Genomic DNA, 14,332 nt, shown 5'->3' on the forward strand with positions numbered 1-14,332 from the left:
CAGCCAGTTTCTCCCCCTTCGTTCTGCCAGACCATTTTTTCTGGCCCTAATTTATTCCTAATTACTGAATGTCAGCTGCATCCTCAAGTAGCTGAAGTAACATTGATTTATCAGCTTCTTTAGTAAATTTTTCGGGTCTCTTCCAAGAGCAATTTAAATACATAATGAAATATAGGGTTTTTCCTGCTTAAGCGATGCTTGCTCCAGCTCTGCCTTAGTTCAGTTTTGGGTCCAGATTTCAAGAGCTGCAAGGTATGATGTTTTCTGATAAGGAGTTTTGAATTAAACCTTTCAAGAGACAAACCTGATCTATGGCACTGGGACCTACACAGCAGATGGACTCGAGAGGCACCAGAAGTTTTGCTGCAAAAACCCAGGATTACAGCAGGGGACTGTGTCTGGGTCAAGGGCGTTTCATTGTCATTCTTGATGCTGAAGCGGGGCTGGGGGATAGCAGGGTGTTGCTTTTGCTGTAGGACCAAGGCTCAGCCTTGTGCATGGTTTAGCAGCAGCCACGGCAACACTGCATGAACGGCCACACGACAGCAGCACGGTGTGCCTCTCCCCATCCCCAACACAGCAGGTAGGAATAATATGAGGCAACCAAGAAAAACACAGCCCTAGCAGAGGCGTGAGGCACACTTCCCAAAAGGATGGTCTGCAGGAAGAACCGGGCTACAAACTAAAACCGTGCTCTCTCTGTCCTCTCAGTGGTATTTAGGAAATGGAGTGATGAACTAGGACAAAGACCCTCCAGGCCATAAACCCAAAGCATTTCCCTAGTACATATACCATGCCATGGAGAAAACCAGCCTTGCATGTGGCCTTTAAAAGGTACCCAAGGGGGCAGGTCCCTATTTCCCTCCATTTTTATTTCTACTCCTCCCCAGTTTCCATCTGGGAGTGGGCAAGTAACAAAGGAAACCCTTCTCTCATCATCAGCTAGCGCTGATGGGCAGGAGAACAGAAATGGTAGCTGTAGCATGGGGATGTTGCATGAGTGTAGTTCTTCCTGCTACCTGAATTCCCCCTACTCATATCCTAAAAAAGCAAGAAACCCCGGTCCTGTTACTGTGTAGTAAGGAGTAGAGGCCAAGGATCTGCCAAGACTTTTATATCTTGGTCTAAAGCAAGCTATAGCAAAGTCAAACACTCAAGAATTAGGAAATATAAAATGAAGCTTTGCGATAAGCTGCTACTCAGAGGCATGTCTTCCAGGCCCTGTCTGCTCTACTGACTCGTAATGCTCAGCCCACCACCATGTCCCTCCTTTCATTTCTGACTCACAGTTGCAATGACTTGGTCAGTCCTAGGGTCACTCTGTGACTTTTAGTCCCAGCCTTCTTCCTCAGTCTATTGCTTTTTTTGTTTTTCTTCTTCTTCTTTCTATTCTCTTTGCTAGCAGTCTCTTTAGTTGCTTAAAGTAAAAAGTGTTGGACCACTGATGAACTATAATAGCATCTCTAATGATTATTCTGTCTATTGAGATTTTGGTGTTTAAGCATTACAAGTCAAAGAGACTTTTCCCATATCTTCCTGGTTTGCATCCTCCTGCCTAAGCATTTGAGATCTGATGTGCAGCGCCACATCCCCCTTAGCTTGGCATTACTATACCGTAACTCTGTTGTGAAATGTAAAAATAAGAACTCACCTTGCATAAATACAGACCTGAATGTTGCCACTTTGCCATGGTTTCTGAACTGGTGCTTTCTACACTCAGATTATGATGATAGTCATTGCATAAGTTATGCCTCCTTGGCATACAGCTGTGCTGAGAAAGGAATGAGATACTGAAGTGTTTGTCCTCCTATTTTCCAGATTACTGGTGCATTACAGCCCTTGAATGCCTCTGTGCACCATATCCAGAGTAATGGTGCAGAAGTATATTCTGGGACAGTGGCCTCTCAGGTTCTTGTTGGACTGCATCAGCCAGCTCCACTAGCGGAGGTTTCTTCATCCCTGAAGGACATTGTGAAGCGTGTGTATGAAGTGATTGACACAGAAGTGCAAGGTTATTATAATCCTGTCACGGGGGAACCTTTTTTAGGGGGATTCATCCCTCTTCACTTGGGATTTCATCTATACGCCTACCAGTTTGCTTTCAGAAATAGCATAGTGGTTCTTGTAAACTTTGCAAATATGGTCCTAACCTTTCCATTATAGGATGGAGAGGGTCGCAGTTGATATTTTGGAGTGAATAGTTTGGAGGGGAATACTCCTGATTCCTCAATTAAATTTATTTTCTCCTAGTAACATAGCCCATCTTCAGATGAAAAAGCAAAGGTGACCATATTTGTAGCACAATCATTAGTTGTATTAAACAGGCTGTTAAAAAAAGTGTTTTCTTGGGAAGCAGAGATACTTTGGTTTTTTAGATATGTGTTACTTTCAGTAGCTTGCAAGAAATAACTCATATTTATAGTCTGTTAATTACTATAGCGTATTACTACCTACTTTTTAAATGTTAGGTAAATATTTAAATATATTAAGTTTCAATTATTTTGATCTACTTATTACTGTGTAGTTACCTGAATACTTTCACTCCTGAAATGCATCCATAAGCACTGTTGTCATCCCTTCTTATTCCGTGTTTACTTTTGAAAGCTCAGTCCAACTTTCAGTGAAATCACTGGGTAGATCTCCTTCCTTTTGCTGCTGACATCTCTTAGGTTTGGATGACATCCTGCAACTGTAAGCAGGAGCTGCCACTAACTGACCTCTTATTCCAAAGAATTGGAGTAAAAAGTGATAGGGTTATAACTGTTCTGGGGAAGGGCGGCATTCTGATTTCATTGCACCCATATACATCCAGAATTGCTTCATCAGAGTTACTGCAGATTTACACTGAATCTATCATATTCAGAGCCTGGTCTACACACATTGTAGATAAATCTTGATGCTGCTTTCAATATCTGTGAAAGATGTGTTCCTCTTCTTAGATGTCAACGAATGTTCCTATGCTGAATTCAATGCTTGTCCAGAGAAAAACACCTGTGTAAATCTAGAGGGTTATTATAGCTGCGATCCTCAGCATGAACTCGCAGATATCGTCCCTTACCAGCTGAGCCAAAGAAAGGAAGGTAAGAAATGTAGGTCTCATCTTGGTAAATACTGAGAATGTTTCTGCAGGACTCTGTGATTTATTGCAGGAGTTACCTGCAAGGCGAAGATTTCTGGAGCACACAGTGCCCCTTCTCCTCCTATTGGTAGAGGATGCCACAGAAGCCAGCTGTTAGCTATTTCTGATTGAAATGCAGTGTATTTATTTCACAGTACCTGGCTGTTTCTCCTATCTCGCCCTTAACTGTCCTTATTCCCCTGACAAATCCTCTAGCTTCAGACCCTGGCTGCTTCTCAGAGCAAGTCATTCATTGTCAGTACACCTTTCCAGCCTTCTGGGAAAATACAGTTAATGACACTATTTGTACACAAAGTCTCCTTCCCACTCTGACTGCGTGACTGCAGACAGGGCTAAGTGGTTGTATAATCCCACCCTGAGCTGCTGCACTGTCACTGAGTACTCTGCTGGAAGCAGCCGGACTTTGGCAGTGGGTGAAATAATACTTTGAGATACCAGTTCAGCAAAATATAGAGACATGTACTTATAGCCCACAGACATCAACGGGCCTGCTAATAGGCTTTAAGTTAATGAGATAAAGAAGTGCTTGCAGATTCAATGCTTTAGTTAGAAAACAATTTTACAATCCTTTAATCTCAAAAATTCAGATAATGTATTACTTTATGCTTTTATGATATGATAATACATTTATTTTAATTTCTCTTTATATTACTTCTATTGCTGCTTTTCAGCTGCGGAAAACACAAACAGTATTATTTTGGATTTTCTTTGTTAGGAATACTTTAACTCTTTGATAATACTATTTTTCCCCTAGGCATGGCAGAACCTACTCCAAGTTCAGCATTAGATCCCGTTAACACTAGCAACAGCTCTCCGTCTATAAGTAATTCAAGTCTCTTGTCCATAACTAACCAAGCTACAGACACCGGGTGCTGTAAGTAACCTTGGATTTGAATGAATATTTTCTTGTTTTTAATTCAGCCACTCTTTGGTCCCTTTTTCCTGGGGCTGCTTGAGTTACAAGAGGGTGTTCACAGAAGCTGATAATAGTTTTGGAGTGAATCTCCAGCTATGGAAATGGAAAGAGAGAGGCTTCCCCAACAGGACATTCGGATCAGGGACTGTGGTGCTGTGAAGTGGCCACTGGAGAAGCTCCGCTGTCATCCCTACGGCTACTGAAGGGAACTGGCCTTCTGGAAGTGGAGGTGGCCGCACTGGGCTTCTTGAGCCACTTGTGCCTGGTGTGCCATTCAAGTGCAGGTCCCATCACAGGGTTTGTGCGGGATAATCTCCCAGCACATGAAGGATGCCAGTGAGAGCTGTGTGAGGCCAGCATCACTTAACTCGCCCTGGACCCAGCTCACTGCATATCCCAGGTTTTTCCTGGAACAAGGTATGGAAGGATCTGCTACCAACCATAGGAGCTTCTCCTGGCCACAGCCACTGGGATACAGGCCTCTTGCTTTTGCGTCCATGAAGATGTTGGTGGGGGACGTGAATCAGGGAGGTTGGCCACAGCTACCCTACACTGGAGTTAGTTAGCCTTTGTGAATACTCTCCCTTCTATATATTATAGCTGTCTGTGGGACTATGATGGGAACAAATCCCAGTAGCTTTGGCTTCAAAGTGATTTCAGCCATTTCAGGAAAGAGTTTTCACTGTCCTTTTAACAACATCCTGTCTTCTTGTGGGTGGAAACAACTTCAAGTAGTTCTTTGCCTAGTTCAGAGTGACAGGCTGGATAGTCCTGATCTTCTTCCACAACTTCTGATCCAAGCTGAAGCTAGAAGAATTAAACTGAAGTCCCTCTAGTGCAGCGGTGGTATGGCTTTGGAGGTGTTTGACAGCCACCTGGCTCAGAGTCCTGGAAACAGTTGTGTCCTATTGAAACAATTTAAGAAAACAAACTTTTTTTCTCAGGCTAACCATTATCATGAAAGAACTGAAGTTGTGGCAGCAGCATGCCATGGTCTCTAGGTTGCTGTGGGATGTTTATCTCACCTGACCTCAGCTGTCTACAGGAGAGGTATCTAGTCTGGGCTAGAACCCTAGTTAGTGGAGACAGACAGGCCCTTCTGGAGGGCAATTCATCCCATCAATTTAGACATCTCCTCCTCCTTCAAGGAGAGGAATAATTTCTGAAGGGTTCTGTCTTTTCCCATTGACATGACAATGATTGCACTGAATGAGAGTGGCATAAATAGGTGAAATGCTGCCTGCCGCTCTGCCCCCAGCCTCTGTAAACTGGGGTCTGTGGGGTTTGTCCAGGCATAAATCAAGGCAGCCTTTGCCTGAAGAGATGCATTTTGATGATTAAAGTGACAGGAGGCAAAGCAGATGTCAACTTATGAAGAGTACACAGATTCACTATTCCAAACTTATTCTTGTTGCTTGAACCTGTAGCTCACTGGCTGATTATTAGTGTTACTAGAGAGTCAACACAAATATGTATAGTAAAAGTAAATAAAAAGAGTAAGCATCCAATTAATCACTCTAGTGGAATGGTTCACAGACGAGGGGACCTGGTAGTGTGAGAGGGGCAGATTCTCTCCTGGCGTAATATAAAGAGGAGCTTCCCCTATTGATTGTCAAAGTGCTTGTCTATAATGGATTTAGACTAGCACAAAGCTTCAAAGATGAAATGTTTCTTTTTCTGTGATGACTCTTCCTGGGACTGCAATAGATCCCTCTGCAGTTAGAAACCACCAAATCTTCAGCGTTACCAGCAACAGTTTTGAAATGTCCTGGCATGTCACTTCTACTCTGAACCATACTTTCCAAGTACGAGTGTTCAAGGGCAAAGAGATTGTACAAAACCTGAAGACAGAGGAAATGAAAATGGTTGTATCGCAGCTGGAAGCAGGTGTGATGTATTCAGCAGAGATCAGGTATGAAACCTGTGGAAAAATCAGCATCTCCCGCCAAAATGTAAAAACAGGTAAGTAGCCACTTTAAAATACATATACATTCTCTCTCCTTCTTTCTCTCTCTCTCTCTCTCTCTGTCCACTCACTTGCGGTTCAGCAATGATCCATTTGGTCCTCCCAGAACTCCATTTGCCACCTCCTTCAACACCTTTTCTCTCCTCTACCCCAGCATTTATGCAACCTGGACTATCAGGCAGCAGAGCTCTGGCCTTAGTTGATAAAGCAGTGCCAGAGCTGACTCAGACTATTACAGATACCAGGCTAAGCTAGCTTTTATTTTTTTTTTTTTTTTTTTGGTGCCTGGCACTGCATTCTGCTGCCACCCATCTCCCATCACACCCCATTTTTCTTGATTGATGGCTGTGGCCAGTGAGAAATCCAGTCAGCTGGTTTGTCAAGGGCTCAGCTGAGATAAGAAGAGTGCCCAGAGGAAGGCAAGATTCAGCTGAACATTTGTGAATGACCAAGATTAAAGGGAATAACAAGGGCTGCATAAGAAAGCTTGCAGAATACCTGCATAATTTTGTTCAATTAACTAGTGATGATAGCTCCCTGAGACCCTAGGGTGTTGAACAAACATAATTTTGCTTTTCCTTTCTCCATAAATTATTTCCTAAGCCTTCATGCAAATAAAAAAATAAATCTCTCCCCATTTTCTTTGAAAAGCAGGCAGTGAACTATTTAATACCGGCCACAGTGAGAATGCTGCTGTTTATGTTTATCCATAAAAAATACCCTTTGATCAGACAAGGGATGACTCCAGTTTGGGTCAGAAGGAAATTACTCCCTTTGTAGAAGGAAAGTAGGAGGTCTAGTGGTTATGGAAACAGGGGGCTGAATTTCAGAGTATGAAGTTGGAGCCCTCAAGAAAAAGAAGTTTTCCAAAGATCAGTCCAAAGAGTAAGAGCCTCAGATTGTTTATACAGGTTAAAGTGGTTATAGATTCCTTGGCTCTTGGTTTTGGCTCACGTGCTCTGTATGTTATCTGTCAGGGCTTACCAGACAGAGAAGTGGCATGCACTGCTTTTTGTTATTTTCAGTTTAAGAATATATTTACTATCTATGCTATCAAGATCAGGAAAAAGAATAATTGTGACTGGTGGACCAGAGATGAGCTCACAGGTAATTCAACCCTGGATGTAACTCAAATGCAGGAATTATGTAGGGCCAGGTCCACAAGGATATGTGTATAACCACTTGTCATGCAGCTGTAATTAGGCACCTAAATATCTTTATGGACCTGATGTAAGTGCATCTCCTCAACGTATAGGAAGCTCATAACAGAATATCAGCTTTATTTTCTTGGTTTAATACCAATTCTCTCAACCTTCTCCCCCCCTTCTGCTTCCATCATCTGAAATTTTGGTCTGGGAACATCAATTTTGATTGAATCTTTTCCTCTTCTGCTTTTTCAGTGTGTGTTTTAATATTGTGTCCTACAGAGGCCAAGGTATTTGGTGTTACTATGAGGATTCTCAACTACAACTTCACTGATGATTTCCATAATGTCAGCAGTTCAGCATATGAAGAATTTTCAAGACTGTTGCTTGAACAGGTAATGCTAGAATATCTGTGGATGATATTTTTTTTTTTCAATTTAGAGTTTATTTAATGTAATAGAGGATTTTATGCCTGGTTGAAATATCCCTATTTCCTGTGACCTTTCTTTATAATTAAAACAAAATTCAACTGACCAGACAGATCAAGCTCTTGGCCTTATTAGCAATGGAGCCAATGAGCATTTTCCCCTATAGAAGAGTAAAGGAATTAAAAATGCAGGCATGCAACAGGAACTCCTTTCCTTGGATCTTTGGTCTGGCAACAAACTCACACTGAATTGAGTTGAAGCTTTTTAATGAATTATTGAAATGACATTGCTGGCATTCATTTCAGTGTTGCCTTCTCAATAAATGTCTGACTGCTCTCAAAGCTCTTTCTTCTTTAAGGAAAAGTGATGGGGTCAGGCTTTCTTCTCCAGCCCCATTCATTGCATACACACATGTAGCCACCGACCATGCTCAGGTGTAATCAACCATAAACAAAACTTGAGTCATGAAGTCTATTACCAACTCAGCTTCCCAAACAGGGGGGACATTTCAGATGCAGCAATGTCTTACAGTTTTGCTGTAGAGAACAGGGCCCATAGAGAGGAATTGGGATCTCCATCCAAAACAAGACTTTCCCAAAACAAAGGGTGACTCATAAACATATGTGAATATAAATCCGAAATAAAAACCAATAATGGACCTATATTTTCAAAGGCAGCACAGAAGAGGTGTTTGCTCATGAGAAATTGTAAGTTGAACCTCCTGACATGGTTTTATTTCCCATAGCTGCGAATTGTTTGCTTTTGTTGTGCAGGAGGATTTTTGTGAGTGAATCTTCTCTGAGACTAATGCAGACCTAATTGGCATCATGGCGTTGGGAAGGGAAAGGAGTGTTGCCCATCTGTGTTCCTTCTGCCTCCTTGGGTGTTTGGGAGCACAACATCCCCCTTTCACTTCCTTTCTCCTCTCTTTTCCTTGCTTCCCCACCCTGATGTGAGCTTAGACTGGTTAAACAGCTTGTTTGTAGGAATTTATGGAGCAAACTCTGACTAAATGGGAACAAAGCTGTGTTGATTTATGGTGCTGCATTGTGTGCTCAAAGGCATGCTTTGAGGTGTATGTAGGAACAAAAGGCTCAAGCAAGGAGATGCCTTCTAGAGATGTAAGGTAAAACTGCCAATTCCTGAACAGTTCAAATATTGACAGCAGTATGCCAGCTTTAACGTTCAGAGTAACACCATTTGTTCAACTGATGTGTCTACTTATGGTTTGGTAATCAACTATGATGTAATTGTCATATTACGTTGAAGCTGGGCTGTCTCAAACACATTTTCTTGGAGTTACCCACCCCCATTTTTCTTGTCTCTCATCCTGAGATTTCTTTATCATTGGACTTGGCTGCAGGCTGGACTTGGACTGGTGAGTTTCAAGTACACCCTGAGGGCTAAAGCTATGTCCATACTGGTAAATGAAACATTCCCTGAACCATTCTCTGGCACTAACAACAACTGGCACAAACCAGCCTGTATCCATGCAGTTGGGTCTTCCGAAGTATGGCGGTCACATTCAGGTTGCCTGTTGGGACTGGCCCCTGGCCGATGTTAAGTGTCGAACTCTGCCTGGGTACTGCCTGGGGGACTGCTAGCTGGTAGTCGTCAAAATCAAGCCAGAGTCTGCTCCAGCAACAGTGGAGATGACCAGGTTCCAGTGTCTGAGAGTGCAGAGGTGAATACATAGGAGGTTTGGGGCAAAAAACTTACATGACATACAGAGCTAACATCAAGGGTCTGATCCATGCAGACTTAGTGGGCCAGTTCAGCTGTGATGCAGGCAAACAGGGGCAGAAGGAATTCTGCTCGAGCCAAAATGAAATTTGGTTTGTAAGGCCAGTAGTCAGATGGGTACCATTTTCGAGGGCACCTACGTGCACCAAGGAGACTGACACTTCTCTGTGCCTTAATAATCTCTGAAAAGTAAGATTTCTGGAACACTTTGAAACTTTTTTTTTTACAACATTTTCTATGTTGTGCATATATAAATCTTTAAAATGGTACGACCATAGTTCAGTTTTAAAAGGAGCTATTCCTGTTGGGTTCCTAATTGTTGATGTTTCTCTCCCTTTGCTCAGCTTGAAAATTCATTTCCACCCAACATTTCTGCTTTATACAAATCTGGGAAGCTGAAAGTGCAGACTGAATCCCTGCAAGCCGGAAGCATCATTGTGAGGCTCAGAATCACTGTACAGGATCCTGAGTTTCCAGTCGATGCCTCCATATTTGCCCCAGTGCTTTCTTACCTGCACAATGGTTCTGTGTTTTTGGTGGATCAGCAAAACACTGCAGTAGAAGGTAATTTTTATTATTTTTTTTTTCAAGCACGAAAACAGGGTTTGTATTTTGATCACGCACAATATCACCAACATTATTCATGAAAAGTACTTTACAGAGAGACAAAATCTGTGGTTTGTTGGAGGGAAAACCATGATCTGGAAAATCCTCCATGGGCATTTATCCATAAATCCCAAAGTGGTGGGATGAAGGAGCATTGGCTCTCCCCAGGTACCTGCAGGCACTGCTTCCCTTCATAGTGTTTAAGGACGAGTGGAGTCCTTGGTTTCCCTATTATTTTTCCTCCCCTCTCCTCTTTGTGAGAAGTTGGAAGTTTGCCATATCTTTCTCACCCTGAATTGCAGATAGGATTACTGTGGAATATTTGTAGCCTTTAGGTACACATGCCCTCTAGAGAGTTTTGTGCTTCAAGGCTGTGGGGCTGTATGGGCCAGGGTTTAAGAAAATAAATCTAACATCTTCACTATAGAAATCCAGCCAGAGTAATTCCCAAATGTCCTCTCAGTGAATAGGACTACAGAAACATGCATGGAATTTATGTTAAACTAGGCCTTTTTTTGATCTTCAGTAATCACCATTTTTATCTTCAAAGGGCTAAGTTCTGGCTTCAGGTTTCCCAGCTGGCAGAGGCAGACAGAGTTCAAAAAGTTTCCAAAGCCAACAGAATGAGCTATTCTTCTCTTTCAGTGTATTGAGCCCTTAAAAGCTTATGTACTGTGATGAGGGAAAACTCCCTCTGGGGTTGTAAAGCATATGGAGGTTAAGGAGAACAGGACAGGAAAAAAACAGAAGAGACAAATTGCACCTGAAGCCTACAAATATCACAGTGGTAGCAGATACTGAATTGCAAGATTCTGATGTGTGCCAAAATACTTTACAAATGTTATTGATCCTAAGACCAAAAGAGTGGGGAGGAAGAAGGCAATAGCTCTGGACTGTTACTTTAATTGCAGAAAACCACGTGGCTTCCAGTAGCACCACTCTTAGCCAGGAGCCCAGCCAACTCCACTCCTCCTTAGGGGTTGAGAAAAGGGGTCTATTTCTCATCTCTGCCCAAACAAGTATTGGTTTGACATGAATTTCCTAAAGTCAAATGTGAAAAATAAGGCAAAGGAGTACAGCATATGAAGGAAAGATTTGTATAATGGGCTGTTTTTCTTCCTGACCCCCGAGAGCCCTGGGACGTGTCCTTTGACAGCAAGCCTGCATGGATCCTTTGCACCAGTGGAGCAATGCCACCCGGATCCACTGTGAAGCCTGGCCACCAAAAAGCTATATGCTTGATTTATTGACAGTGGCAGAGCAGGGAATTCAACTTTGAAACAGCAAGGATGAGAAGTCAGAAGGCATAGCACAACTGAAGGGAGCAGAGCAATTGTATCTCTCTTTGAAGACTCAATTATTATGTTTACTGCCATGATGAATAGAGACACTAAAATGTCTGTCTGTAGTGTGAGGCATGGTAAGAAAAGAGAAAGGGATGTGTGCTGAGTCAGGCCTGAGATCCATCTAGCACTATATCATGTCCTCAGTAGCAGCCAGGAGCCAATTCCCGGAGAAGTGTTAGAATACAGCAAGTGTAGACAATGCCTCTCACTGATACTCTCTTAGCCACCACCTGTTTTCAGCTCCAGAACTCCCTGAATCCAAAGCGCTTTCTTTGGGTTTCCCACGTTCCCCATGAAGTCATGCAAACCTTTAGCATCTGCACCATCATTAGGCAAGGATTTTCACAGATTTTTACCCATTGCTTGTACGTCTCACAGGTATAATGGGTAATCAGAGTGAACACAAAGGTGTTTTTTTATAATTTTTGGAGTAAGACTGTTGGCTGAGGTGTGTAGGGAAGGCAGTTGCCAAACGTGAAAGGCCAGAGAGTTGCCAAGAGTGCAGAAAGAGAGCACAGAGCACACCTTGGCTGAGATGTCATGGTTATAGAGGAAAAAAGTGCAGCGTGTGTGTGTATGTATGTGCATGAGTGATGTACTCATTCCTGTGAGCCCTGAGAAAAGAACATAAGTGTTTTGGCTTGATGCATGATTGAATGTGTCCATCAGAGGTGAAGGAATTTGCATAAAAAGCCATGCTGAGTGATGAGAAAGGAAACCCTCAGAGACAATGGAGCCAGTGAATGTAAATTATTTGGCAATTAGCACGGAAGCATCTCTTGGTGTTTGAAGCCATCAAGAGTCACAATTACTTCATAGCATAGCAAGGCATTAATGAGAGCACTTTCATTGCTGGTGCTTTAGTCAATCCTGCATACTTCTGTATCCCCTCTAAGTGGCTCAGGCTGTAACATAATAGGCAGATGCTGGGCACAGGCACATGAAATTGTCTAATGGAAACAGTCACGGATAAAACAATTATCTAATGATGAAGAAAGGAAAAATAATTTAATTGTTAGCTGGAAGAAAGTAAAAGGGGAAGACTGTCTGCAAGCAGAAAGATGAATGCATGTATGTGCATGCACACACCCGCTCTGCACTTTCTGTTTCTAGAATGTGACTTTCCTTTGTTTCAGAGAAATAATCACAGTGATTAATCTCTGCATGTTTGCAGAACAAGCACTAACGATAATGTATTTTTCAAAATAATTTTCTAGCCGCTGATGAGATTATTTGTCCCAAGACACAGTTTTCAGTCTAATCTTCTGCTCTCCCTCACTTATGGTCCTGAGGCAGCGAAGGTGTATGCACAAGGGATTCACTGAGATTATTAATGTCCAAAGCATAAACTTGGCCAAGAAGGTTCCAGAGAGACCTTATAGCGGCCTTCCAGTACTTAAAGGGGGCTACAGGAAAGATGGGGAGGGACTCTACCGGGGAGTATAGTAATAAGATGAGGGGTAATGTTTTTAAACTGAAAGAGGGTAGATTTAGATTATATATAAGGAAGAAATTCTTTACTGTGAGGGTGGTGAGACACTGGAGCAGGTTGCCCAGAGAAGCTGTGGCTGCCCCCTCCCTGGAAATGTTCAAGACCAGGTTGGACAGGGCTTGGAGCAACCTGGTCTAGTGGAAGGTGTCCCTGCCCATGGCAGGGGGGTTGAAGCTAGGTGATCTTTAAGGCCCCTTCCAATCCAAACCATTCTGTGATTCAATGATTCTATGTTTGCTGGAACAGTGTGCAAATGGTAATATAAGACTCTAGATCTAAATCCTTCAAGAGTGAAGAGACTTGGCAACCAAATAGGTCTATAACTCCGTGAAAGAAGCATCCCTAACTGATTCAGAGCAGCTGAGATGATTAGATACAAGGAACACCCTTAGAGTGTATTCATGCATTAATGAACCAGGATCTCTTTTCTGAGACTACCAGAAAGAGGTGACCCAGTTTGAAAGTAGCACTTTTGAGAAGAAATCTTTCATAAAATGAGGTTTTTGCCCTTAGCACTTCCTCTGTTAAGAACTGAAGAGTGCTTCTCATGGGAGTTACTTGCATTTACCTTTTATTTGAAGCAGAAGACTATTTGGATTAAGTCTCTATTTGATATTCTATCTATTGTTAGCTAGTGGTAACAGATCTATTCATTACCTGATGTATCTGGAGGTACTGTACACAGAACTTGGTATAATGTATGCTTTTGATACAGCTATAGTACAAGCCTACAATATTTTTTTCATTTCGATTAAGTGTTTATTTCTAAAAAAAAAATAATTATTAAAGAAGTCTTTACCTGAAGAAAATATTTTTCAGAGTACAAGGACAAAGGTTGATTTTTATTTGAGAGAATAACAGCATAGATAGTGTTCTGCATCACCCAGAGCTTGGCTGTCAGTTAAATGACGAAAAAGGAAGAACACATTCATAAGTTCAACAACTGAAGAAAGGACTACTTTATGATTATTTCCAGCTTAATGCAGCCAGAAGGGAGGCTGACTGATGTTCTGGTTTTGGTCTTACAGACTGGGATGAATGTGCTTCTCACGCCGAGAATGACTGCTCTGTGTTTGCAGAGTGTATCAATTTGATGGGCTCATACCTGTGCAGATGCAAGACAACCATGGATACTAATCCATCCCGACCTGGAAGAAACTGTGAGGGTGAGCAAGACTGGCATGTAGTTTCCCTTTGCCATGAAAGGTTGGAATAAGTTGTGGTTTTTTACTTCTGTTTTTACTGCAACTGTTTATATAGCACACAACATGTATATAGATGCACCTTTGCAGTCTCTGGCTGAAGGAGTATACATGGTCTGTCTTTGAACATGAAGGTGAACCTTATATATATTTTCAGATTAAATCTCCTTGAGATCTTCCTTGATTAGCCTAATAACTGACTGCTGAGCAACATGAAGAGTACTTTTTCCTCTTTTAGCATGTCTGCAACTAATTTTCTCCCACTGTAATGATCCATGGCCTGCCAACCAGACAGGGAGACCCAGGAATCAAATCTGCTTCTTTGTGTACGCACAAACCAGATTCAACA

General features: G+C 42.2%; 1 protein-coding gene across 1 annotated transcript in view; it reads left to right on the forward strand.

Annotated features, from left to right (window-relative positions):
* UMODL1 (uromodulin like 1) overlaps positions 1–14,332 on the forward strand; it is a 53,835-nt gene that overhangs the window by 13,024 nt on the left and 26,479 nt on the right. Inside the window, exons 5-11 of the mRNA XM_074816871.1 lie at positions 1,819–2,011; positions 2,940–3,080; positions 3,894–4,013; positions 5,763–6,017; positions 7,449–7,561; positions 9,682–9,901; positions 13,810–13,947. Coding sequence (XP_074672972.1) covers positions 1,819–2,011; positions 2,940–3,080; positions 3,894–4,013; positions 5,763–6,017; positions 7,449–7,561; positions 9,682–9,901; positions 13,810–13,947 — 1,180 coding nt within the window. The remainder of the gene's footprint in view (positions 1–1,818; positions 2,012–2,939; positions 3,081–3,893; positions 4,014–5,762; positions 6,018–7,448; positions 7,562–9,681; positions 9,902–13,809; positions 13,948–14,332) is intronic.

This window comes from Strix aluco, chromosome 2 (genome assembly GCF_031877795.1).
Source record: "Strix aluco isolate bStrAlu1 chromosome 2, bStrAlu1.hap1, whole genome shotgun sequence".
In the NCBI taxonomy this organism is placed as follows: domain Eukaryota; kingdom Metazoa; phylum Chordata; class Aves; order Strigiformes; family Strigidae; genus Strix; species Strix aluco.